The following is a 25,373-nucleotide window of genomic DNA, read 5'->3' as shown; positions in this document are numbered from 1 at the left end:
ATGCCACTGCCAGTCATTCTGATTAAACTTTAAATTAGGGTCTACATATAAATACAGCATTTCAGGACAGTGCCTTGATTACCAATTACCAATTCCTTTATGCTGTAGTCATTAAGCAGACTTTTTTTCTCCATCCATCCATCCATCCACCATCCATCCATCCATCCATCCATCCATCCATCCATCCATCCATCAATCCATCCATCCATCCATCCATCCATCCATCCATCCATCCATCCATCCATCCCATTTCAAATCTTTCTATGTAATTTATTGAATTTAAATAATTATTATTAATCATATATTTTTAATTCAATTATATACATTCCAATTTTGTGTAAGTACACTTCATTCCCCAGATCTACAAACAGTACATGTGCATTTTAAGACATCTGGAGGGCAGAAATTGGGTGACAATAGCTAAAACATATGGTCATCGTGATAAATATCACGAGAAACAGCATTTTGGAATGACACAATTTAAATGATTATTCGTTTTTTTCAAGCACAATTTGAAATAAGTGAAACGTTATTGACCTGCAGGATTCAAACCTGCAATATTTAAGTCAGCAGTTCATATTTTTAATATTGACAAAAATCAGTCTTTCAGGAAAAGTATTACTTTTATTTTTCTAAAGAAAGAGAGCAACATACATACCGAGGATACAGATAAAAATACAAATATCAACATATCTTTTACCTCTGGTCCAGGAGTTAAGTCTATACACATGAACATGGCAAGCATTATGTTTTTTTTTTTTTTTTTTTGATATTTGTATGAAATGCACACTGCAAGGCACAGCCAGGTGCGGACTAAGATTACAGAAAATGATGAATGTACAAAAGCAGAGTTTGTCACAGTGTGCTCGATGTATCTTTATAATGGGTTCTTAGTGAAGGAATGTTCCAGGTCCAATAAGTAAAGTTACTGTATATGGATAACATCTGTGACATGCTGTTGATTACCAGAGAAAATCTTTACAACTTCAAACCTTCAGTTTACCTTAATGCACTTACACTGGTCACTGAACAAGGACAAACTTTAATGTACACCATTTTTTAAAAGTATGATGACAAGACGTAAACATAATGTGTTACGTAGGCTACTGTATGTACGTTATGTGTTAATGAGAGATAGTGTGGTTAAAATCACGTACTGACCTTTTCTGTACAAAGTCATATCCAATATAAAACTCCTCAAACAGAATGATTTCCACTGTAAGTGCATCAATGTAAACCATTAAACTGGTCTCATGTTGTTAACCAAGGTCAATACTGCTGTACTCCCTATGCACAAATTACACATTCCCAGGGAGCAAAATTCATTGTTTTAGCCATCTTGCTTTCCAAGATTATGTTATGAAAGAAAACATTGGATGAAAGTGGAAAGACGTCAGATTTTGTCACTAAGGCGACTTACAAAAGAAGAACCTCACAAGTAATTTGTCATAAACCTTTGTTTATTCTTCCTTTGGAGCATAAAAGAAAATTAAAATTTTTAGTTTTTAATTTCCCACGAGTGAGAACTGGTGCTATTGAGCTCCAAAAGTGAAATCTGAAGGAAGAAAAAATTCAAAGTCAATCCATACGAGGTATAGACTGGTATGTGTGCAATATCCCAACATTCAAAGTCCTCTCTGAAGGCTTGATGATAATGCACCATCCAAAAGCATCAGAGGAACTTGAATACAAAGTGCACAAATCAGATTTTGGAGCAGCAGTTCCTATTTGAATGAGCCAGCTCGATATCTTTTAAGTTTTGATCTGGTTAAATTTAATCAATTGTACAAATCAATGTCTTTCTGCGGTTGAGATCATGTCACAGAAGCTGTCGATAGACTTTAACTTGTCTTGAACCCGGAAACATTCCTTGAACTCGCTTTCAAATGTCTCTTCTGTCAACGTGATCCTGTGAGTGTTGCATATGATATGGATATGATATGATATACTGTTTTCCTTGAACTCATGCATGATGTTTCTGGTATTACAGTCGAGGAGGAGCAGTTTATCCTTTGCACAAACACTCACAAGCATAGATTCAGATTGTCAGTGCAATTAACCTCCAACCAACCCATATCTCTCCTGGTTTTAATGTCCATACTGGCTGGTACTGGCTTGCTTTTCATTGGGATCCAAAATCTACAGTAACACTACAAAGAGATTTTTCTATTTTGCATTTTTAGTTTAATTTGGTAAATGTTTTTCATTGCAAATGACATTATCAGCATGACAAATTGAGTGGAAAGTTTAAATAAAAATGTGATCTGACATATTAACATGGATTTAAGGTCAATGTCATTCTCTTGCATTAATGACCTGGAAATAGGTGACCTGATGAAACTAATGGACGAGTATGTTTTGTTTCCTTTGACTTAATTCTTATTGAAACAAGAAATCAGGATGGGACGTACCGAAGAGCTTCTCTCTCTTTTTTTCCAGGATTTAATGGGGAAAATTATCCCAGGTTTTCATTGTGAACTTTTGGACCTCCAAATATATTAGCAATAGGCAAAACTTTGGGTTAAGAGTCACTTACATAGGCTACATTGAAATACAAAACATCAACAAAATGGAGTTTTCTGATGACGTTGGATTTCGAATAACAGTTTATAAAGACAAATCCATAAAATATAACATCACAGCGGTTCTGTGTTTAAAAAAGAACCTGAACAATAACAATGCTTTGAAAATCCTAATTTTCACACAAGACACCAACAAATGTCCTTAAATTACCTTGAGGGTTTCTTGAGAAAGCAAAGCTAGGCAATTTGTCCATGACCCTGTTCCCACATGAGCTCTAAATACAAATCTTCTCTGTCTGTCTACTTCAAATCAGTCATAATGGTACAGAACCTTGAACATGTTCATCTAAAAGACGCCTCTTAGAAAAGCAAATTGCATTAACTGCCCAGTTTTGCTTTAGAAACCTAAAATCATTGTACTTACTGAGAAGTGGATGGGTAGCAGAAATATGCATTCGTATTGAGCGATCAATATGTGAAAATCCTTAGAGAACTGAAAGATATTTAATCTGACCAAAAAGGAGACCAGTTATTTCGTGGGAGGTATGAAGACACTATCGCGCTTTAGATCGAGACGCATGATCTGTTTTTAGTTTTTTTTTGTTATTACTGACTTGAGGATTTCTGAAGAATCAATAAATCAGGGGAGAACCATTCTCATTTTCTGAGATCTTTAAATGATTTGGCTTGTTCTTCAGGAGGATGTTGAATGTTACTAAGTAAATTGCACAGAAACCCCCACCGTCAGACCATCCTGCCGGTGACATTGATAGATTGTGTGTTCTTGGCAGACGCAGTTCTGCCTAAGAGGATCTGATAACACAAGAGTTTTAGGGTGGGCATTTCTCACTAAAGGACACATGATAGCACACCTTTCAGTGGTTTGCTTTGCATCTTTTCTCAGTGGAGTTTGCATAGGCAAACATAACTATCACTATTGCTCAGAATTAAGAGCGTTTTAGAGCGTGACTCATCCATTTGTGGTTCATCCGCAGCATTTGTGCTTCGGACGTGATACCACAAATCATGCTGCTCGTTGAGGAGAGATGTTCTATTACTTTTCAAAGTGATCTGACTTATGGTTTCTGTCTGGCAAAACATTCCCACAGAGCTAGAAGGACCCAAGCCTTCAATCTAGAGTTCAGAAAACCATAAAGACTTGCATTTGGGCCTTTTATGACAGTACAATAAACCAGAACACCATAGCAATGCACTAAAACCATTCAGTACACCTTAGCAACTGCATAGCAATGCCCTTGCTGGGCAGTTTTGCATGTGCAAGCATCACATTTTCTCTAACTCAAATCCAGCTATACTCTTTAGCCAATAACCTTGACTGATAACAATAACCGTTTGTTTTGCTTTGGCAGGTTTCATTCTCATTCAGCAAGTTACTTGCTAAAGACACTGCTATGTTAACCAAGTATGATGCATGCAATCATAATGATTATACAACAATTAAGGGGACAGATGGATGTGCATGTGCATATGTGCATAATCCTTCCAGTGGCTTTCTGTCCATTTCCATTTATTCATTGATGTACTGGTTACACTTAGCTACATTAATATATGTGTTTTTCCCCCCTCCTGTTGCAGACACACACTTGTTACATGTGGCTTTTTTTCAGCTAATACACTAGCATTTAAAAGTTTGGGGTTGGCAAAATTTGTCACATGATCCTTCAGAAATCATTCTGAATTGGTCCTGTACATCTCCTCATATAGTTCAGAGAAGGGAAATACTAATGTGATGAATGTAGATGATTGTAGTGTGGATTTGTGTCAGTGGTTCTCAACAGGACCCGGATTGAAAATCAAGTGGTGACCCGAAGTGATATCTAAATTGTTTATCGTACAAAAAGTAAAAAATGTCCTTAAATTCACACTTTAAAATGTAGTAATATTTCCAAGAAATGCTAAGGCCTGACAGTATGCTAAATTATTACCATGACAAAAGCTAACAATTTTGTTTTCTAAAGTATGATGCTGTCACCAGACAAATAATTCATCATATAAAACACATTGTGGTCAATGCAAACCCTGCGAACCCGTATTTAACAAAACCTAGGTCACATTTTCTTTATGTTCAGTAGTTTTGTTCATGGTTTTTCATGTACCTTCTCCATTTTGGCATATTATGTCTAGTAGATGAATTTGTGCCAAAATACTGTGCACACATTTATTTTGCTCTCTTGACAATGCATGATTATATTGTTAGCTGCATTTTATTATTTATTGTCTATACGACCCTGATCAGAACCGATCTGCATCCCATCAGTTTAGACCCACTGTTTTATGCTATGCCGAGTTTGCAGCACAAAATAATGACAGTTCTTTTTGTTGTAGAAAATGTCCAGTTTGTTGATGGGTTGATCAGTGGCTTTAGATGTCGGGCGACAAGAAGGAATCCAGATGCAAACGTTTCAAAAATGTGAAGGTATCTCAGAGTTTTTAAAGTCGATCTCTCTTTGATTACTCGCGTAAGGATGATATGGTGCTCATACAAAAATAGTCAGGTAACTTTTCGGTCTGAACAAAGAGAAATGACTCCCTAAACAAAAATCCAGGGAAAGCATGGAACTTCCAGATTTAAACAGAACGGAAAAAGAAAACGAAGCACATCCACAACACACACACTATACCCACAATTCAACTCTCTTGTGGTGAGTCCACGTCCAGCCAGGGTTGAAATCAAATCACAGTGGGAACTCGCAGTGAGGTTACAGTCCTTACAAACAGGCTTTTTTTCATTATGTTTTCACAGCAGTCAACAACATATTCTGTTTTGTTGTCCTCGTGGGTTGTGCTCAATTGAGCACTTACCGTCCACTGATCATGAGAGATGTTTCCAATGGATCGGCTTGAATACGTCACTACACAACACAAAGGGATGAACAGGACAGGAGTTTGGAGGAAGTCGGACGGTAGGTGTCGATTCCGTGGGGAGAGCAGGCAGTAGCTTTCATACAGCAACAATGGCAGCGTCGAGAAACATTTTGCTGGTCCATTACGGATAGATTTGCCTTGCTTGGTAGCCAGCCCCATTGTGGGGGACGTTTATTGTTGGTCGAAGTAACTACCAAACCGGTTTGACTCGAGGACGGGGTGTCAAATTGATGCCGTATCCACTTGCTCAACTTTTGAAAGGGCCCCAAATTAGCGTTTGAGGATGTGTGCCGCCCATCCAGCCTAATTCTTTTCAGATTCCGCTCCTTTTGTGTTGGAAAATTCTCAGCGCTGAAGCAAAATCCAGGAAAGGCTTTATCTGAGCCACTGAGTATTTTCTCAAGGGCCCCTTCAGTGAATTGTGGGGATGTCTCCCATCCAGGTCCCCGGTAGCGGTCTGGGATACGTGTATGCATTCTGTGAAAACAACCAAGAAGGAATTAGGTTTACACAACAAATATAGCATTGTAATGGGCACTTTTCCAGCACAATTGGAATGCACTAAGCATGTTGTTTACACCCAGACTCAATGCAGCCTGACAAATTAGCTTTCAAATGTGTTTAATTTGATAGCATTCCCAAGATGATGTTTCTTGTGCAAACAATCCTTTGCTTTTAATCGAGCGATGCAGTCTTAGACTCTCATTGAGGAATCAATTAACTGTCACAACTATATATTTGGTATCTTTCTTCATGCAGCCAGGAACATTTTTAAAAAGCATGCCTTTTTCCAATTAACTTCTAAATGGCGTGTTCGCCAGCTGAACGGTTCACTTAATTCACATAAACATGTTTCACATCCGCTCATCTTCAAATAGAAAGTAACCTATGCTGTGTGGCGAACTGCTCTTCATGTTTAAAATAATAATTAAGCATTAAAACGGTCCCTTCTAGTAAAGACGCCATGCATGCTTGGCCATTTTGCACAAGTGTGAGTTATGCATACAGATCATTTACAGTGGTTCCACGTCTGCTCAGAAAAGTGCAGTTTGTTCCCTACAATGTCCTTTCATCCAGCCAACAATCTTTTTGTGTAATCATGTGCCAAACGGGGGAGTTTACACGCTGTTTATATTTTGCAGTTGAATATATGATATTCATTCTGTGTGAAGGAACAAAATCAGTAGGGGTCTAATCTCTCAATCGCGGGGCTCCACAGAGTTGTAATTATTGAGCTTATGAATAAATCTTCTTTCATGTCTCACAAAGTTGAGCGAGTGGGATTTATTTTACATGTTTATCCTGAGCTGAACATGGTGATGTAGCAAGCAAGAGCATGACTTTGTTTCTAGTGTTATTATATTGAATAAATAGGCAAATTAAAAAACAGTTATGTGCAGGAAACATGCATGCATAATTTGTTGACATGTTCATTTTTTTAAACGAAATTATCTATTTTATCTATTTTTATTTTCTATCTCTCTATCTATCGTTCTGTCTGTCTGTCAATCTATCATTCTAACATTCTAACATTCTATCATTCGTTTCTATCGTGTCTGTCAGCCTGTCCATCTATCCATTGTTCTAACGCTCTTTCTACTGTTCTACCGTTCTATCTATCATTCTATCTATTGTTCTGTCATTATAAATTTATCTATCATTCTTTTGTTCTAACATTCTATCGTTCTAATGTTCTTTTATCATTCTAATTGTCTTAGATAGATAGATAGACAGATAGATCTATCCCCTCTATCTATCTATCTATCTATCTATCTATCTATCTATCTATCTATCTATCTATCTATCTATCTATCTATCTATCTATCTATCTATCTATCTATCTATCTATCTATCTATCTATCTATCTATCTATCTATCTAATCAAAGGACATGATGTGGAGGAGTATAATTGTTGTGAGCCAAATTCAAACTCTTATTGCTCATATAAGCACCACTGGAGTGTGTCAGGATATGTGTGTTTACTGCTAAACAACTGTCTCTGTGTGTGTTTTTTATCTTGAGTTTTGAGATTTCTTTGATTGTTATAAATGACTCAGACCTCAGAGATAACGACTTAGCCAGGGACTCACTCATGTTCCCCGTGGTGGGAGATGCTTCACTAATGGCTTTTTAATTTGCACCTCATCAGTCCTGCAATAGAGGTTTCCAGACAGGGAATGGATAGCGCTCACCTTATCATTGATTAGTCTTCCTCAGAGACTCTAAATGAGCCTGTCCATCAGAGGTACTCATTTCTATACAAAATAGCAATTATTATCATAATGCCAGCTCTGGATTGTTATAAATGCACCAAGCCTAACTGCCCTTTCCACACACTTCTGCACTCATGCGTGTTAGCATGTGCATGTGTTTGTAAGCAAACTTGCCCTTGATTTATCAGCCCTTGTGAACAGAGGACAGCAGCTCCAAGAGAAGTGAGCCAAACACTGTGACACATAAACGTGCACTCATATAAATCTTGATGGCCACTCTACCTCCGCCTGTACAATAGAATCATGAGTCATGCGGTGAAGCAAATTAACTGATGGGCCACATAAATTCTTATGATGACAAATAAAAATGTCAACATCAACACTTGGCTAGGTTTGAACACATTTCATATTATATGGCAGATGGATGAAGTGAATCGAACAGTAGAGACAAAAAAAGAAAAAAGAAAGGTTGAGGCTTATCTTTCATAGCTCAAGAGTGTTATAGAATTTTTGTTATGTATGTAATTGTTAGTCATTTTATATGTCGACATGCATCAGATGTTTCAATTCCTTAGGAAAAATGTAAATGCGCTTGCATGCATGCTTTGCCAGACAACAACATCGTGTCGGCCCAGATCGGCCCACATCTGGTACGTGTTGAATCCACATGTACCAGATGTGGCCCGGATTGGGCTGACACTATATTGCTGTCTGGATGGAATCCAAAATATATTTTGAAGAATCTTCATGCAGTTCTTTGCTACACAACGAGAGTTCATAATGGACAAACTTGACACCATTAAATTGGTAAATATGGCTCTTTCATGCTATTGCTCTTCATTTACTTTCATGTGATATATTCCAAATCTTTTGAAGTCAAATGATAGCATGTGCAGGGAAAAGATTTATAATCTTCCCCTCTAAAACTCAAAAAATGGAGCCATATATTCTAAGCATCGTTTCGTTTCAGAAGACTTGATATAACGCACAAATCACACGGACTACTTCCTATGGTTATTTTAAGGTATTATACAGCAATGACACATGTAGAACATGTAAAAGAAAGAAAAAAAAGATGTGTAAGAAAGTTATTTTACTTTCCTCTGGGAATGAACGGGAGAGGATTTACAATAAAAGAGTCTGAGAAGAAGAATGGTGCAATCATACCTAATTTGTAACTAGTTTATTGTTTTACATTATACCAGTTTGAATCAGATCCCAGAGGTGATTGCATGTATGTGGGCACGCCGTTTACACACCCACCCACAATATTCACGCATACTCCCATCAGGTAACATGGAAATGGGAAAAACCTGCGGAGTGAAAGGAGCATGTAGGTCATGCAACAATTTCCTTTTTGACGACTGTGATGGCAGAATGCAAATGCACACCCAGAGGGGCCATAAAGGCTTTGGATCTGTATAATTGTCTCTATTACTAGCAGGAGAATGACTTTTATATGTCAAATGTTGGTAATTGCTAAAAAAAAATAAAAAATAAAAATAGACAAGCATCTGCTGGGAGAGATGGTGATATCTTCACTACTGTGACATTCTCAGAGGGGAAATTTCAAGAAAAAGTTTAACTGCACTTTTAAGTTCCCCCTTTATGAAAGAGGGCATCATGTGGAACAGCTTGTTAGCTGTGAATAACCGAATCAAGTTAAATAAGTTCTACAATTGCAGGCATATTGATAACTGAGAGAGAATTTTGACCTTTTGAAGCTCTCTGCAGGAAAGACTCTTTTGCTTGCTGATTAGACTGCAATTTGGTTTCTTCAATGCTGTTTGGATTTTGGAAGCTGGCTATGGTTGAAAGGGAATACTAGCATACTGTGCTGTAGTGTTGGCACGCTACTGGAACTTCAATGCAATACCTTGAAAAACATAAATATTCGAAACCACAATTATTATTATTATACAATAATACAAACAAAAAGTCCAACATCACTATATGTACTGATAATATCTTAAACTTAAAATGCAAGCATATTGAATTTGTATCCACTAGTAAAGAACATTTATTGTTAAGTTTATAGAATTTCTTATATTATGTTTCATGAAAGCACAGAACAACTTTAAGTTGATCCAACAATTTTTTTTCTCCAAGTCCTGAAGTCGGTTGCCTCAAGTTTGAGTTTTTCAAATTCTGATCTTGTCACAGTGTTCAACATGGCGTGCTTTTATACTTCACATTTTGGTAGGTTTTGTTGTAGTTTGAGAACCCCGATATACATCTAGCGAAATCGTTTTGCAAAATGTAATGCATTGAATATTGGCGTAAAAGTCTTGTAAGCGGCATGTTGGATTGTATCGACTCCAGGAAGAGTAGCTGCTCGTGTGCAGCTAATGGAGATCGAAATAAATAAAAAAAGCTCTAAACAGTTTGCCAAAGCGAACTTCCCGGAAAAGTTTGTTCTGGCTGGTAAACACAATCGAACTACCATTGGTCCGTGGCGATGATGTAATAGATAGGTGTGGCTCTGGGACTCCGCCTTCTTTAACGTGGAAATCTTCTCCGGTTAATTTCTTCTGTTTAGTCCATTGAGGTCAGATGTTTAGTCCATTGAGGTCGCTTTCAGCAGCGTGGGTGGTGTTGGGATGTTCGCCAACAGAATATTGCTGGTCACGTATTTCAAACTTCTTTTCACCCCAAAGCATAGAACAAAACAGAACTTTACCACGAGTATATCAGGCCTTAACCGGGTAATGTGCGTTTAGCTCAGTAGTAGTTCTATGGTAGTAGTTCTAGTAGATGGGTTTTATTGTTTGTCATAAAATCATTATTTATTCTGTGGAACACAAAGGCACTTTGTCCTAGCTGCTCTTTTCATGCAATTAAAGTAAATGAGGACGAGGCCTATTAACTATTATTAATTATTGACTTCATACGACTTGAAATGTAGTATATTGGAAATGTAATGTATTTTTTCCATTTCTGGAGCTTGATAGCATCTGTTGAATGACGAATGGGTAGGCAAAGGTTCTCTTTAACAAAATGTATCTTTACTTATCAAAATGCAGGAGTTCAACAAGCATTTGTGAAAATGTCTCTATAAATAAGCTAAAAGAACTTAGTCGATTATAGGCCCTGAGAATATAAAGCAACAGCACATTATTATGTTCTACTGCATTCCCTTTTATTGAATGGAAACATTCCAGTCATTCATAAAAAAGAAATAAATAATCATTTGTGTTTCATGGAAGAAAGAAAACTAAAAGAGAAAACTCTGAAGGAACTGCAAATCTGAGAATTACCCTTCTGTTTAATTAGCCACTGGGTCGAGGGTTCAGACAAATTCTTCCTTTCTCTGATGAAGTCTCATCGCAGTGTGATATAAATAGCCTTCACATCCAGCCGCACAGTTTGTTTTTAATCTGCACCTTTAATCCAAGATGGATTCTGCTCTATGCTTCTCTGCTCACTTTAATTTCCTCTCTCACTCCTTAAAGAGTGTAGAGAGAGAGAGAGAGAGAGAGGAGACCATACGGGCAGTAATGAAGCGATTGTGCCAATGGATTTCTTTAATAAGGGAGGACTACCTCTAACCTCTGAGCTCAACCGTCCCTCAAACTCTGCACCTCTGCTGTCGCACTGTGTGTGTGTGTGTGTGTGTGTGTGTGTGTGTGTGTGTGTGTGTGTGTGTGTGTGTGTGCGCGCGCAGGCATACTGTAATATGCCATCTTTAACTGATGGAGAAATAATGGAGGAGGAGAAACAGAAATGGTTGCATTATGTCAGAAGGTCAGGAGAAGCGAGAGCTACAGCAAGTACAGAAACGTTGACGACTCGGCATTGATACAATGAGTGCATTGGCAAAAGATTTCCAGATTAGTGCATCACACATTTGAAAGATACTCCTGTGTATTGTTTGAGACAGTTGTTGGAAAGTGAACTAGATGTCCATGAAAATAACTGCTTATTTCTAGGCTTGTTTCTGTGAAATAATCCCTACTTATTACTTTTATAGAAAAAAAAATAAAAAATAAAATAAATGACTGATTATGTCTGCACACATTTCTGTAGATTTCTTTAATGTTTTCTGTATAAGCACTCACGGACCAGCACTGCTGTGCAATTACAGTGTTTAAATGATTGGTCTAGTATTGTGATATGAGCGATTTCAGATAAAACACCCCTAATTAGAACATATAAACAAAAAGAACTGTGGTTTGTCATCTTCATGGTCAGATAAGCCGTTTCTCAATACCAAGTACGCAAAGTTCGGACTTGACAAGTTAGACTCAGGAGAACGAACTCCCGAGGACGGGAGGACGCAAGTCTGATAATTCTGCAAATGGAACAGCGGCGTACTTGATAGCGTCACTCAGCTCGCTCTGGCTACTCCGGTTATCTCTTTATGTATATCTAGGCTACAAATAAAACAAAATATGTTATAAACCACCACTCTGCCTCTTTTCATTTTCATTTAAAAAAATATTAAACATAATGGCCACACAAATGTGGTTCAGGCAACGCAATTGATTATCTTCACTGCATATATTTATAACAACACGAAATATAAAACACAACCCTGACTCTTTTTGTTTTCATTTTAAAAAATGATAAATAAAAAACATTATAATATTGATCATTAAAACTAACATTTAGCAAAAAGAGACAGGGTTGTGTAATTTTATTTTGTTATGTAGGCTACATACAGTGAAGAGAATGTAGGCAATATGTATAATAAAATATTTTTTGTTAAATGTCAGTTTTAATGATCAATAATAGCCATTATAAAAGTATAAGTAGCCTAAAAGGTATAAGAAGCTATACAATAATAAAGCAAACGATTCAGTCAAACATAAGTCAGCTCTCTAGGCTACAACGTTAAAGTTAAATAGACTAAATAAAGCTATGAAACTTCACTTTGCCCTCAGCTTAACGATTTGCCAGGGAACAAATTATAGATTAATGAGACAAATAAAATAAATAAATAAATAAATCGTCCGTTAGATATACACAAGACGATTTATATCTCATGTTAAACCACTAGACTAGAGACATCGGAGCCAGCAGCAAGCAAACGTCAGCAGCACTAACCGAGGAAAGGCTGTTCTCCGCGGGGTACATGAGCGCCGAGCGTCCGATTGCCTGGTTCTCACAACTCCGAAAACGTCAGATCAAATTTTTAAATAGGCGCTATCTTTATAAATAAACCAAAGATTTAAAACTATACATTTCGTGACACAATTACAGCAGTATTTTTGAATTACGCGGGGTTTCTCCTCTGCTATTGACGCTTGCTGGTTGGTGTGAGATGCATTCTGGGATACCTGGCTGTCTCAAGTCTGCACAAGTCACCTCTCGATGCATCCTCGGTAAAAGGGGCGGATCAAGAACACATCCGGGGATTTGAACTGGACTTGGCTAGATGTGAACTTTGAATTGGAACAGTACTTGGGCAGCGACTGATGACGTTTCACAAGTCCACAAGAACACAAGTACAGACAAGTACGCATTTTGAGAAACGGCTATAGTCTTTTCCTTCTATGTTTGTGGTTCCTGGGCAGAACCCCCCACAGGTCTCGATGTGACTGGGTGCAATTTGATGTGATCCTTTGGGAACAGTTTTGGGGGTAATGGCAGAACCTGATTTCACCAAGTGCAACGTGTTTGTTTGCAACAACTTTGTTGATCCTGGAACAATATTCCGATCAACCAATCGGATTTGAGGGGCAAGTTTACAGTTTATGTCACGTTTAGGCTTATAACAAGGTGCTTCTACATCAGTGTTATTCCAACGCTATCTCACGACCAATTCGTACGAGTGATAAAAAGGTGGCGAATTCGTACGACCTCACTCGTACGAATTTGTACGATTTGTCTAAACCCACGTGATGGGTAGGTTTAGGGGCGGGGTCAGGGGTAGGTCATTCGTATGAATTCATACGAATTGGGCAATTCATAAAATATGTACGATTTAGCAAAAATTTGACTAATTCGTACGAGTGAGATCGTATGAATTCGTACGAATTAGCCACCTCGTAGAATTTGTACGAATTGCCGTGAGATCAGGCTGGTTATTCACCTAACATTTCCCTCAGATTTTAGGGATAACTTATGGGTGGGGTTAGGTTTAGGGGTAGGGATAGGGTTAGGATTACATTTTCTGACAGGAAAGTTTGTTCCAGGAGCAATAAAATATTTTGACCCAGGAACGCCATCTAACTTGGCAAAATCAGGACGTGTGTGGGTAACGCATTACAAGTCACGCAAGTTGCGTAATTAGATTACCTTTTTCAAGTAGTAAAGTAACGCATTACTTTTAAATTTACAGCTAAATATCCGAGTTACTTTTTCAAATAAGTAACGCAAGTTACTTTGTTTTCCCATTTATTGACTGACAGCTCTCCTGTCCTGATGTTGAGTGAAATTGGGGCAAAGGTTCACGCCTTGTATAACCGTAATTACAAGATTCATGTCCTAATAGAGCTCGTAATTACAGTATGTAAGATGGGAATTTTCTAAGAGCTCCTTGTACCACGTGACCTCTGCAGATCCATTCATGCATTGATAGTGTTGCCATAGAAACGCATAATTCCCAGTCCGAGGACGTGAACGGCTCCAAATAGAACATCACGTCGTTATCTCGAGACTTCGGTAATTATGACATGGCGTGAATGCAGCATAAGTGCAGAGGCGTTGTGTGCGGTGTGTAAACATGATGGATATTGTAGTTCTGAGCATTAATTTACTCATCTCACATTCACAAAAACAGATTCAGTATTCCTCAAAATGAAGAAAAACAATGAAATGCAAACTCAGAATATTACGCAAACCTGCTATAGTTAAATAATGCAAATATACTTAATGTATTTAATCTCACTTTATCAACTTTGCTGCTGACCTTCGATGATCCGATTCAACCATACGAATAAGCACAAATTATTTGAGTTAAACATCACATTTGTGTTTAATTTTAATTGCTGAAGTAAAAGTGTTGAACTTTCTTCTGTCATCCAGAATTGGCAGCAATGCTGAAAGGTTTGTTTGAGCTGTTCATAAATTTGCATTTCCTGCAGCCTGAGGCTTATTCATTTCACTTTTGGTTTGAAAGGGCCTTTACATTTTTTTCCTAGAACTTTTTCCATAATTTCCGGAAAATTATTCAATGGTCTCTATATATGACAGATTGAGGAGGGGTTGAAAAATAAGAGGGCTTGATGACAGAGTTGCTTTTTTTTAATGGCTAATGTACAATACCATTCAAAAGTTTGTTGTTAGTGAGAAAAATGAACTATATCAAAACGGACAGTAAACACTTTTACATTGTTAAAAAAAAAAAAATGCAAACACATTCTTTTGAACTTTGTTTACTGTTCATACATTGATATTATGTTTCTTGAGCAGCAAATCATCATATTAGAATGATTTCTGATGTGACACTGAAGACTGGAGTAATGATGCTGAAAATTCAGCTTTGATCAATAAATTACATTTTTAAATATATTCTAATAGAAACAGTTATTTTAAATTGTAGTAACATTTCACAATATTACTGTTTTTACAGTATTTTTGATGAAATAAATGCAACCTTGGTGAGCAGAAGAGACTTTTAAAAAACAGTAAAAACTCTTACTAACCTCAAACTTCTGAACGGTAGTGTAAATATTACTTTGCAATAATATGCACTATCATTTTTATGATCGATATTAGATTTCATAATGTTAAGAAAGTAAATAGAGTCAGTTTGGATATCATGTTGACTTAAACATTGCTTTTGATCCGAGTGAAAACAAGGGTTGTGCATCTTATGCAAAGAGCGTGAGTCTCAGGAGGGAGGATTGAAGAGCATTGTTGGATTCTCTGTAATGCTTTCTCCCCTCACACACATAATACGAAATATTCTGAGTTCATATGAATGGCTTCCTCAAGATATGACAACGCAGGTTGATATTTTTAATGTGAAGCCATTAATATTCCTCAGAACTCAACACATTTTATTTGACAGTTATGAGTCACAAAACCCCACTGCAGATTTGACAGTATTACTTTTTAAATGTGAAATCTTGATACAGAAACCCTGTTTTTTATTCACAATGATCTTTATGATTTGATTATTCACAGCTCATGAAACAAATCCCTCTTCACCTTGCAGCACAATCCATTTCCCATGTAATGCACATATGCATAATATTAATATCTTCACTCCGATCTGTCAGTCTGAAGGCTCCTGACACAAAACAAGCTCTGCATTCTCCCTCGGAAAACGCCGCAGGCTCAGAAAAATGTGCCAACTGCAGTCTATTAATACACTTCGTCTTTTATCTCATCCATTTAGCCTGTTGTTTTAAGATTGCTAATAAACGTGATGTCTGTGTAAACATCGTTGGCTTATATTCATGGGAAGAGCGGCGTGCAGTTTAATTCTGAGTGCAAATTTCAAACAATTATTATTATTAGGCCTGTTTTGTTGCAGGAAGTGATGGAGTTATCAGTTCATTGATAGTGTTGTTGCCTAAATGATCAGCATGAGCCACAATCACAATCAAAGTAGGCCTGTTCACACGGCTTCCCAGTTTTGATCAATATTGCTAGGATTTTAAAATAATTATTTTAAAATACAAACAGTGTTGGGTGTAATACATTACTAAGTAATTTATTACTGTAATGGAGTAAAGTAAGGAATTTCTTTTTATGTTTCTGTAATGTAAAATACAGTTACGTCTGATGTATTAAATACTGTAGAAAAATTCTATATAAAACAATAGTGTATAATATCAATATCAAAATTTTATGTCTAATGTTAAAATGTTAAAATGTTACCTTCTCCCTTTAAATACTTTGGTCAGTTCAATAATATTTTATGCATTTTTATATTATTTATTTGACAGAATTAAAAGAACATTTTCATGCCTATCTTTGTATTGTTCAACTGGTTGAGGTTGATAAGGGATTTAGAAAGTAATTAGAGATTCAATTCTAGACAGTAATTAGTACAGTAATCTAATTACACGGTTGAAGATGTAATTAGTAGCTAGTTATTAGGCTAATTCCTTTTTTTTAGAGTAACTTACCTGACACTGTTTATAAATTATGTTTTGCATGAAGAAAATTATGCCTTTTTTGTACAATTCAGCCATTGTCTCCACCCATGTTCTCATTGCGGTAATGAAAAAAAATCACTGTATGTTATAAGATATTCACTCATTCCTGCAGAGACGTTTTTGCTTTTTAGCGGTGTGTTGGGGTTCCGGTACACCAGCCATGTCAACGAAACGAATGAATGAAAATTAGCTTGTCAATGCATATCTAAATTCGCACCTATGGTATCTTTGTAGAACTTAAAAAAAAAGAAACAAAAAAGATGCTACAGCCAATGACGACTCAACCTCCACGGACAGTTTTTAATGTTTTATCAGACAATAACTACTCAAGATTTTGCTTTAGTATAATTTTCAGGACAATTAGGGCCGGATTTGGGATTCGGGACAACAGCTTAGATTTCGGGACGTCTGGTCACCCTACGACCTGCTGCGTATACCTTGAAAACGCGCTACCTGAAATTGCCCGAAGAGATGTGCATTCAGTCTAAAAAATAAGCTCAAAATTACAACTCCCAAGTTCACTTCACTTCATGGTTCTGGAGGCAAAGCATCCTTATCTGCAACAGAAACAAGCAAGCAAGCATCCACTTAGGAACCTTCAGCAGGGATCCGAAAATGAGCAATTTCATGCTGAGATTAGAAGTGTGAAGCCAAGGTGGAAGTGTCATTGGAAGACTAGGAAAACAATCTCAATTAAAGGGTCACCAGAAGATTGGAGAAGTTAGTCACAGTACTGAAGTACAGATTAAAATAGAGCTTGATGTACAGTGGTTATGCCAAGACATTTGCCTTTTAAAATTCAAGATGCCTGTTCCACCATGTTGTCTTAATGAATCAAAATATAAAGGACCGACAGCTGGTTTTCAATTGCGAATTGTCAACCGTACGAGAGATCTACTGAAAAATTAGCACATGAGCAGCATGTGAATATGATGTTTACCCAAACGCAAAATTTATTCTGCCCATGGTGTTACATTTAACAATTACAGTACTGATCCTAAAATACTCAAGCCTCCTAAAAAAACATACACAATTTTTGAATGGGTGAACAGAGAGATGAATGACTGATAAGGTATAAGCTCTAATGCCTTCAGCATGATACATATGAGCATATGCCACACTGTATATTTCTATAATTTGGGAGCTTTTAAGGCTGCAGGGAAAATGATTGACATCTTTATGGAACTATCAAGCACAGTAAAATGTGACATTCTCTGAATGTCACACATCAGCACTTTGGAGACAAGCCAGTATAGCATCACCATCATCATTATGGTGACAAGTTAAGGCAAAGGTTCTCAGCTGGTTTTGCTGCATTGGGCGTCAAGAATGGGATAGGAATAGGACAACGTTCAGTTTTTAGTTTCTAAATGTCTTCTGAATTGCAATGGATTTATGCTCTCTGCAGATATTTACCTTACAATGTGTAATTTTAGTGTATTTGTGGTTTTCATGGATGAAGGCATTTCATGCATCTGCTCATTTTGGCATCTGTGTAATTTGGCTAGATTGTAATACACAAATGAAATAGCACAGGAATATAATTTTGATAGAATGGGAAGTGTTTTCTCCTTCCTTTTAATAATTGCCCTACCCTAACTATATGCACAATAATGTGGTTAGTTACTTTTACTGTAAATAGGGCTGTGCATCAATTTAAACATGCTAATTAATACATTAAATTAATTGATTTGTGAAAAATCATCTAATGAAAATAATACCATTGAATTTCAAAAGTCGCTTTAGAAGTCAACATAATCATTAAATAGACTGTTTTTCAATAATATATAGAAACAAAGTATATCACTGACTTAGCGTAGGTAACACTTTATTTCAATGGTCCATTTTTGACATCCTTCCAACTACATGTCAACTATCATAAGAGTGTTAGTAGACTGTCAGGGTTAATATCTGCTAACACTTTGTGACGGCCCCCCAAAAGACATTCTAATTACGTCAACTTATTCTACTAACCCGAACCCTAACACCTAACCCTAACCTAACAGTCTACTAATACTCTAATGAGAGTTAGTTGACATGTAGTTGCAAAGTAGTCAGTAGAGTGTCTAAAAGTGACCATCGAAATAAAGTGCAACCCTGACCTAAAGTCCTCAGCAATTATGTCTATAGCGGCTTTTTATGTAGGATATAATAGAAGCATATGGGTCTGGTCTGACTGCAGACTCACAAAAGCTAGACTGAGATACTTCAGGCTTGAATTTCCATGGTAAGAAAATCCCTTACTACGGAATTCACATGAGTATTAGGAGGCATGATAAATTGCATTACTTATTAATTACACTAAATGACCATGTTCAATTGAAAAGCCTATTTTTATCTTTTGCACTCCCTTTCTGTGACCCTATTCATACAGCCCATCAGTTGAGAACCACTGTGGTGCACAGCAGAAACGTGTTTCAGCCTGAAAGATACAGTACTGTGAGGATTTCTTCCCCATCAAAAATGTCATGCAGTTTTTGGTTAGGTTTTTAAAAGCTTTCCAAAATAAATAATGAGAGATTAAACTAGAGCCAGGTCAATTTGACAAAAAACACACACACACAAAAAAAAAAGAAGATAAATAATAACACACATAAATGAGTACTCCCGCTCATTAAATGTCAAAACTAAATACGTGATGACCCGCTACAACTCAGAGCTCCAAAGAAGTGATCAAATAAATGATGTAGCAGCCCCAAGCAGGAGTTGAAAGACTAGGCAATAATTGAAGGTGATGGAAAACATGAATATGTACATTGATTTCCAACAGCTGGTACTGGTAAAGGGCAAAGAATGTAGTCATGCAGCATAATGCATCTAGAAAAAATTTAATAAATAACGCTTTGTAAAATAAAGCTCCATAATTTAAGTACATAATTACTTAACGCTATTTCAGTTCCTTCTCGTTCCATGATGAACACAGGGCTGATAATAGTGACTCACAAGAATGTCATTGTGAGTGTTGTTTCGTGTCAAAAGGCTTAGTTTCTGTAAGGCTACTAAAGATGACAGAACTCTGCTGGGATTGTTAGCTATGAATTAGATTTAATTGAGGGAGACCATCAAGAGAAAATTATAGAGCCAATTTAAAAGCACTCAAGGGTTACAAAATTGAACGAACTACTATGGCGGTCAAAGGATGAACTTGTTTACAAGTTTTCAATTGTCAATGTACGAAACAAGGTAGCAGAACAGATTGTTCTATGAGCACATGCACTGATAGTCACTTTGCCACGGCTCTAACCACTCCAGCATGAAGGAATAGCTCACTTAAAACCAGTGAGTCTTAGTTATATATTTATTTATTGGTTGGTTGGTTCAGGTGTTGTGATGTCTAGTTGTATTTCCATTCCATTTAATGGGAGAGGTTATCTGATTACAAGATAAACAACAGGATTCAAAGTTAATATATACTGTATACTCTCTGACTTGATTGATCTGACTTCTAACATCCTTAACATCCCTGTTTCACTTTTGGCTCCTTGCTTGCAGATTAGGAGATTTTCTCATGATCAGATGCTGCTCGGTTACCTGTCACGATAAGACATATTTACATTTACATTTATGCATTTGGCAGACGCTTTTATCCAAAACGACTTGCATTGCATTTCAAGGTACACATTTACTTTCTTATCTGTTCTTGCTTTTCCTGGGAATCGAACCCATGTCCTTGGCGTTGCAAGCACCAACGCTCTACTGTTTGAGCGACAGGAAAGCCTGTAATTCTCATTTAAATCTCAGTGAGCAGCCTCAATCCTTTACTGTTGCTGTGAACCACCACTGATTTACTTTCATACTTTTCACTAATAGTGACTATCATCCTGTGCAGTGTTGATCATAACGGGGGGTGTGGACTGTTTACAGTATAAATCTTTGGAGGGGTCCAAAAGCCTCCCATCAATTCAAGCACTACCCAAAATGCTAAATGTTGCCATTATTTACTCTTTCTAAACATGTATGCTGTTCTTTTTTTCTGTAGAACATGCAAGGGGAATCTTTTGAAGACTTTTTTTTTCTTAACTCTTGCCCCGCCTTTCACGATTTTCGTAATTTGTGAGACAACGCTTCCCAGCCATTGACGGAAATGTCCAGCTTTCCGTGTTTTCACTGTAATGTGGTAGGGGGCGCTATTAGGCATCTTCTGAAAGAGTACTGAATCTTCTGATCAAACCACATGCGAAGAAGAAGCAAAAACAAGCAATATCATATGTAAGCAGATGCATGTGTAAAATAATGCGATCACCAGCAGCATATAAATCAAAACTGCCTAATATTACCGAATGAAATGTCGACCCATGATGAGGTATAGGACTGTGCAACCTTAGGGGGTGTTAATGGACTTGATCTACTCCATCTATGTTTTGATCATCGTTCTGAATCCGATCTGGATGTAGTCTTTGACAAACGCGATTTTTTTTCAGCTTTTTGCTCAAATATTGCTATTTTATTAAAAATTAAATAAAATTATTTTTAAAAGCATGTGGGTCTGTTCTTTTTTTTTGATATATTGAATATTCAGATATTCATACGAGAAAAAATATTCTGGGTGCCATGAAACTTTTGTGAAAATTATCATAAATGCTGCTGGTGGCTGGCAAAAAAAAAAAAAAAAAAAAAAAACTCTGACAGGGAAAGAGTTAAAACACAGGGAACAGTCATAGTGGCAATGTCTGTCAAGCTCCAAAAATAGCAAAACCAAAAAGTTATTCATATAACTAAAGCTTCAGAGTATTTGGAATATAGTGCACGAGTCAGATGGACTGCATTTATGCTAATTTCATGAAGAGAAGGGAAGTTGTCCTTTTACAGCTTGACAGGCTATTCCTGTATGAAAAAAAATCTTAGCGTTAAGATTCTCGTTTGGGGAAAAACAATAACAACATGCATGTTTGAAATGACCTAGTGAATAAATAAAAAGATAATTTTAGTTTTTAGGTGAACTATTCCTCGTGCAAATTTATGTGAGCATTTCAAAGTAACGACAGTGCAAAGAGAAGAAAGAATTATATGGGCAGTCATGCTCTTAAAAAAGTTTACCTCTGACTCCCCGGTGCAGAGAATGCGTTTTTTTAATGGTAGGTCATACCTCGCACTCTCTGGAGCCCGAGATGGTGCAGGTGCACGCCCCGTTAACCAAAGAGTCCATCGTCTCTGCATTGGCATGGTTGTAGCTTAGATAATACTCTTGCAGTTGAGAGTTGATGTTATGCTCAGGCTCTCGAGTCTTTTTCCTGCGCTTGCGTCGGATAGAGTGCTGCTGGAGTTGCCTCATGCTGTTAGGGTATCGTCGCCACGACACGTAAATCACTAATAGGATTAATGAGACAGAGAGAAATAGGGCAACACTGCCCGCGATGATCTTGTGGAAGGTCATATGCTCAAACTCAGGTTCGGGGGTGAAGGGTAGGGTGCTAGGCGTCACTGTTAGAGGTGCTAGGAATTCTTTGTCAGACTGAACAGGGAATACAACTTTTGGGGTGAGTTTCTGTATGTGAGTAACTTGGGAAAGCTGTCTAGTTGAGGTGCGTGGAGTTGTAGTGGTGGTTGTGGGTGGCTTTGTCACATAAAGAGTTGTCATAGTAGTAGTCAAAAGAAGTGTTAATTCCGTGGTTGGTTCCACAGTAAATATCTCCTCACACACCGAGTTGTTCCTCACTGCCTCCATGACTCTTTCTCCCTGAAGAGATTTGGGAGTGCTGCAAATAATGCTGGCATCTCTAGTTCCCCTGAAGTTTCTCAGCCAAGACACCAGAGGGCAGATACTAGAGCTACAGTCCCATATGTTTCCTGCCAGGTTGATGGTGCTAATGGAGATCCATGATGAAACCACTTCCTGGGACACATTACTGATCTTGTTAGACTCCAGATTGAGAGTATGCAAATTGGGCAAACACCTAAAAATAGCAGGATCCAAAATTTGAATCTCGTTGCCTGATAGATCCAATTTTTGTAAAGTGTGCCAAGTCCAAGGCGAACCTTGGATGACAGTCCGTATGCGATTCCATTGCAGATAAAGAGCCTGTAGATTTAAGAGGCGTGGAAATAGGAAAAAGTTAATCCTGGAAAACTGATTGTGTTCAAGGTGAAGTTCTGTCAGCCTGAGCAGTCCCAGAAAGGTTGTACGAGTGATAGTCCGTAGGCGATTGTAACCCAAATCTAGAAACTCCAGGCTCCGACATTCCATAAACGTACGGACAGGGATGCTTTTGATGTTGTTTGATCGCAGGTGAAGATTCTGAAGCTTGCGAAGTCCATGGAAATGCCCTGGTATCAAGTCCTGCAGCTGATTGTAGGACAGGTCAAGGTTGCGTAGGTTTGGGACAGTCTCAAAGGTGCCATTTTGCAACTGCACAATCTTGTTAGAGCTTAAGATTAGTTCCTTTAGCCGACGAAGTCCCTGGAAGGCCAGTCTATCCACTACGCTGATGGAATTGTGGTCCAGATAGAGCCAGACCAGCTGGTTGAGGTGAGCAAACTGGTAAGGTAGCAACAACAGGAGGCTGTTGTACCGCAGGGATAGACCCTGGCACCCTAGAGAGATGTTCTCCGGGACGTCTTGAAAGGCGCCAGACTCGCAGTAAACAATCTTGCCTTCGCAGCGGCAACTCACAGGGCACATCCGCTCCCCCTTGCTGAGCAGCAGGAGAACAGAAGCATGGAGAAGAAAACATGACAGGCGCCCTTCCCAGAGTAAGGGCCCTGCAGAGAGACACAGACAGAACACAGACAGACAACATTTGAGGTCAGTTTTAGTATTCACCCTAGAGAGCACAGGTTTGCAGGTGACTGAGTACATATGTGTGCAGCACAGCCATTATGCACAGCCTCACCTTTATCATCAAGGAAAACGATTCATGACTGTGATGGATGGGGAACATCCTGCAGAGTGTGGCGAGTGTTTTCAAGCTATTAAGACATAATGCATGACATCTAAAAAAACGCACTGGGGACCCTCTAATTGAATACGAGGATTCGAGTGGATTTATCCATCATTTAGCGCTACACCTTTTAATGTACCCTGGTTTCCGACAAAATGGAAGCGGGTGGGAAGCGAAGAGAGTGTTTTAAATGAATGGAAATCAATGAGCTCCACTTATCAGAGCGGAGCTAATCAGCATACGTCTAACATACGCACAGAGCAGTCCGTCGTTGCTTGTACACCCCCTCAAAAGATTTAACTAATGTTGGAGATTAAAAATAGCATGCCTTCACAATCTATGTAGCTCAAAGCAGCCAAACACTGAATGCATCTTAGGCGCCATGCTAAATTAAGAGTGAGAAAAAGGCAACATCAGGGTCATCCGTCTCAAAGTTTGTTTGTATCATTAGCTAGCAACACATGACAAATAAGATTCCTGCTGTTCTGCTGCTTTGCGCTGATGCTTTAACAAGAAGAGATGTGCAACAGTAATGGGGCATACCAAACGGTTTACACAGTAATCAATTTTATATAATAGTGTCCTATTGGGGCAGTAAATATGTTTTGTTCTGTGGCTAAAGGCCAGTCACCCATCTCCCGCTGACTAGTTACTGGAACAGAGATATGGTATTGAGAGCACATCACTTCCTTTAGCAGCAGAGATCATTAGCGACATGGTCTTAATGGATAAAGACCCCATAAGAATGTGGTAATTCTTCCAACATGAGACCACACAGCCAAGTAGGCTGGCTAACATAGCTGCCTCAGAAGGCAACATTTTTAAAATAATTATATGACCCATTAATACTGCACATTCTCTTAATTGGGGGCAAAAAATTCGATGAAAGCTGCACTCTCTCTGAGATATGGATAGGTTTTTCTCGAGGGTATTTCATGAGCAACTCAGTGTATTTGGAACATTTTCTCTAGCTTGTTATTAAATTGGTACAGCAGAAAAAAAGAAAAAAAAGAAACTGCATGTGAACCTATGCAATCAATCTCCAGGTCTGGCTGTTAAAGAAATCAATGAGCAAATTAAACCTTTGAGAGTCATTAGAGGCTAAAGATTTGCAGAGCTGATTCGCTTAATGTTTTCCTCTCACTTAACTGTTTAAAATCAAGAGCAGATAAGGCTGTTTTTAAAAGCATAGCCACCCAATGTGTTCTTCATGGAGGGAGAGTTTAATCAAAGCTGTAGAGTGTGTTCCATGACTGTCCACATGCTACATTATTTGAATCCTGGTTGTAAAGGGATAGTTCACCCAAAAATGAAAATGATGTCGTCATTTACTCACCCTCAAGTTGTTCCAAACCTGTATGTATATGAACTTTTTTCTTCTGCTGAACACAAAAGAAGATATTTTGAAGAATGTCGGATAACCAAACAGTTGATGAGCCCCAATGATGTCTATAAATATAAAAATAAATATTTAAAAAATATTTAAAATATGGAAGTCAATGGGGCTCATCAACTGTTTGGTTACTGAAATTCTTTAAAAAATCTTCTTTTGTGTTCAGCAGAAGAAAAAAATTCATATACATACAGGTTTGGAACAACTTGAGGGTGATCAAATGATTTTCGGTGAACTATTCCTTTAATGAATAGTTAAAGGAATACCTTTTCTTGCCACTGTTGCCTTTGGCCTGCTCAGTTGGGGATATTTTGGGGATATTTAATTTAATTTTATCAATCAATAAATTCCTCTTGAAAAAAAACTTTGTTGTATTATTTTAATTTAATACTGTGAAGCTGCTTTGATACAATCTGTATTGTGAAAAG

At 37.7% G+C, this 25,373-nt stretch overlaps 1 protein-coding gene across 3 annotated transcripts in view; it reads right to left on the bottom strand.

The window, feature by feature from the left end:
- Nucleotides 1-174: 174 nt before the first annotated feature.
- Nucleotides 175-25,373, bottom strand: part of lrrtm4l2 (leucine rich repeat transmembrane neuronal 4 like 2) — a 32,775-nt gene continuing 7,576 nt past the window's right edge. Inside the window, exons 2-3 of one of the 3 annotated variants that reach the window (XM_082187866.1) lie at nt 21,761-23,373; nt 175-5,885 (exon numbers count right to left, since the gene is read on the bottom strand). In XM_082187866.1, coding sequence (XP_082043992.1) covers nt 5,820-5,885; nt 21,761-23,373 — 1,679 coding nt within the window. In that variant the 3' untranslated portion in view covers nt 175-5,819. Of the gene's footprint in view, nt 5,886-21,711; nt 23,818-25,373 lie in introns of those variants that run through there. The other 2 variants (XM_082187864.1, XM_082187865.1) reach the window with 2 other exon arrangements.

This window comes from Leuciscus leuciscus (genome assembly GCF_965113295.1).
Source record: "Leuciscus leuciscus genome assembly, chromosome: 13".
Classification (NCBI taxonomy): Eukaryota; Metazoa; Chordata; class Actinopteri; order Cypriniformes; family Leuciscidae; genus Leuciscus; species Leuciscus leuciscus.
Note: the sequence above shows the minus strand (reverse complement) of the source record. Positions and strands in the feature narration are given on the sequence as shown.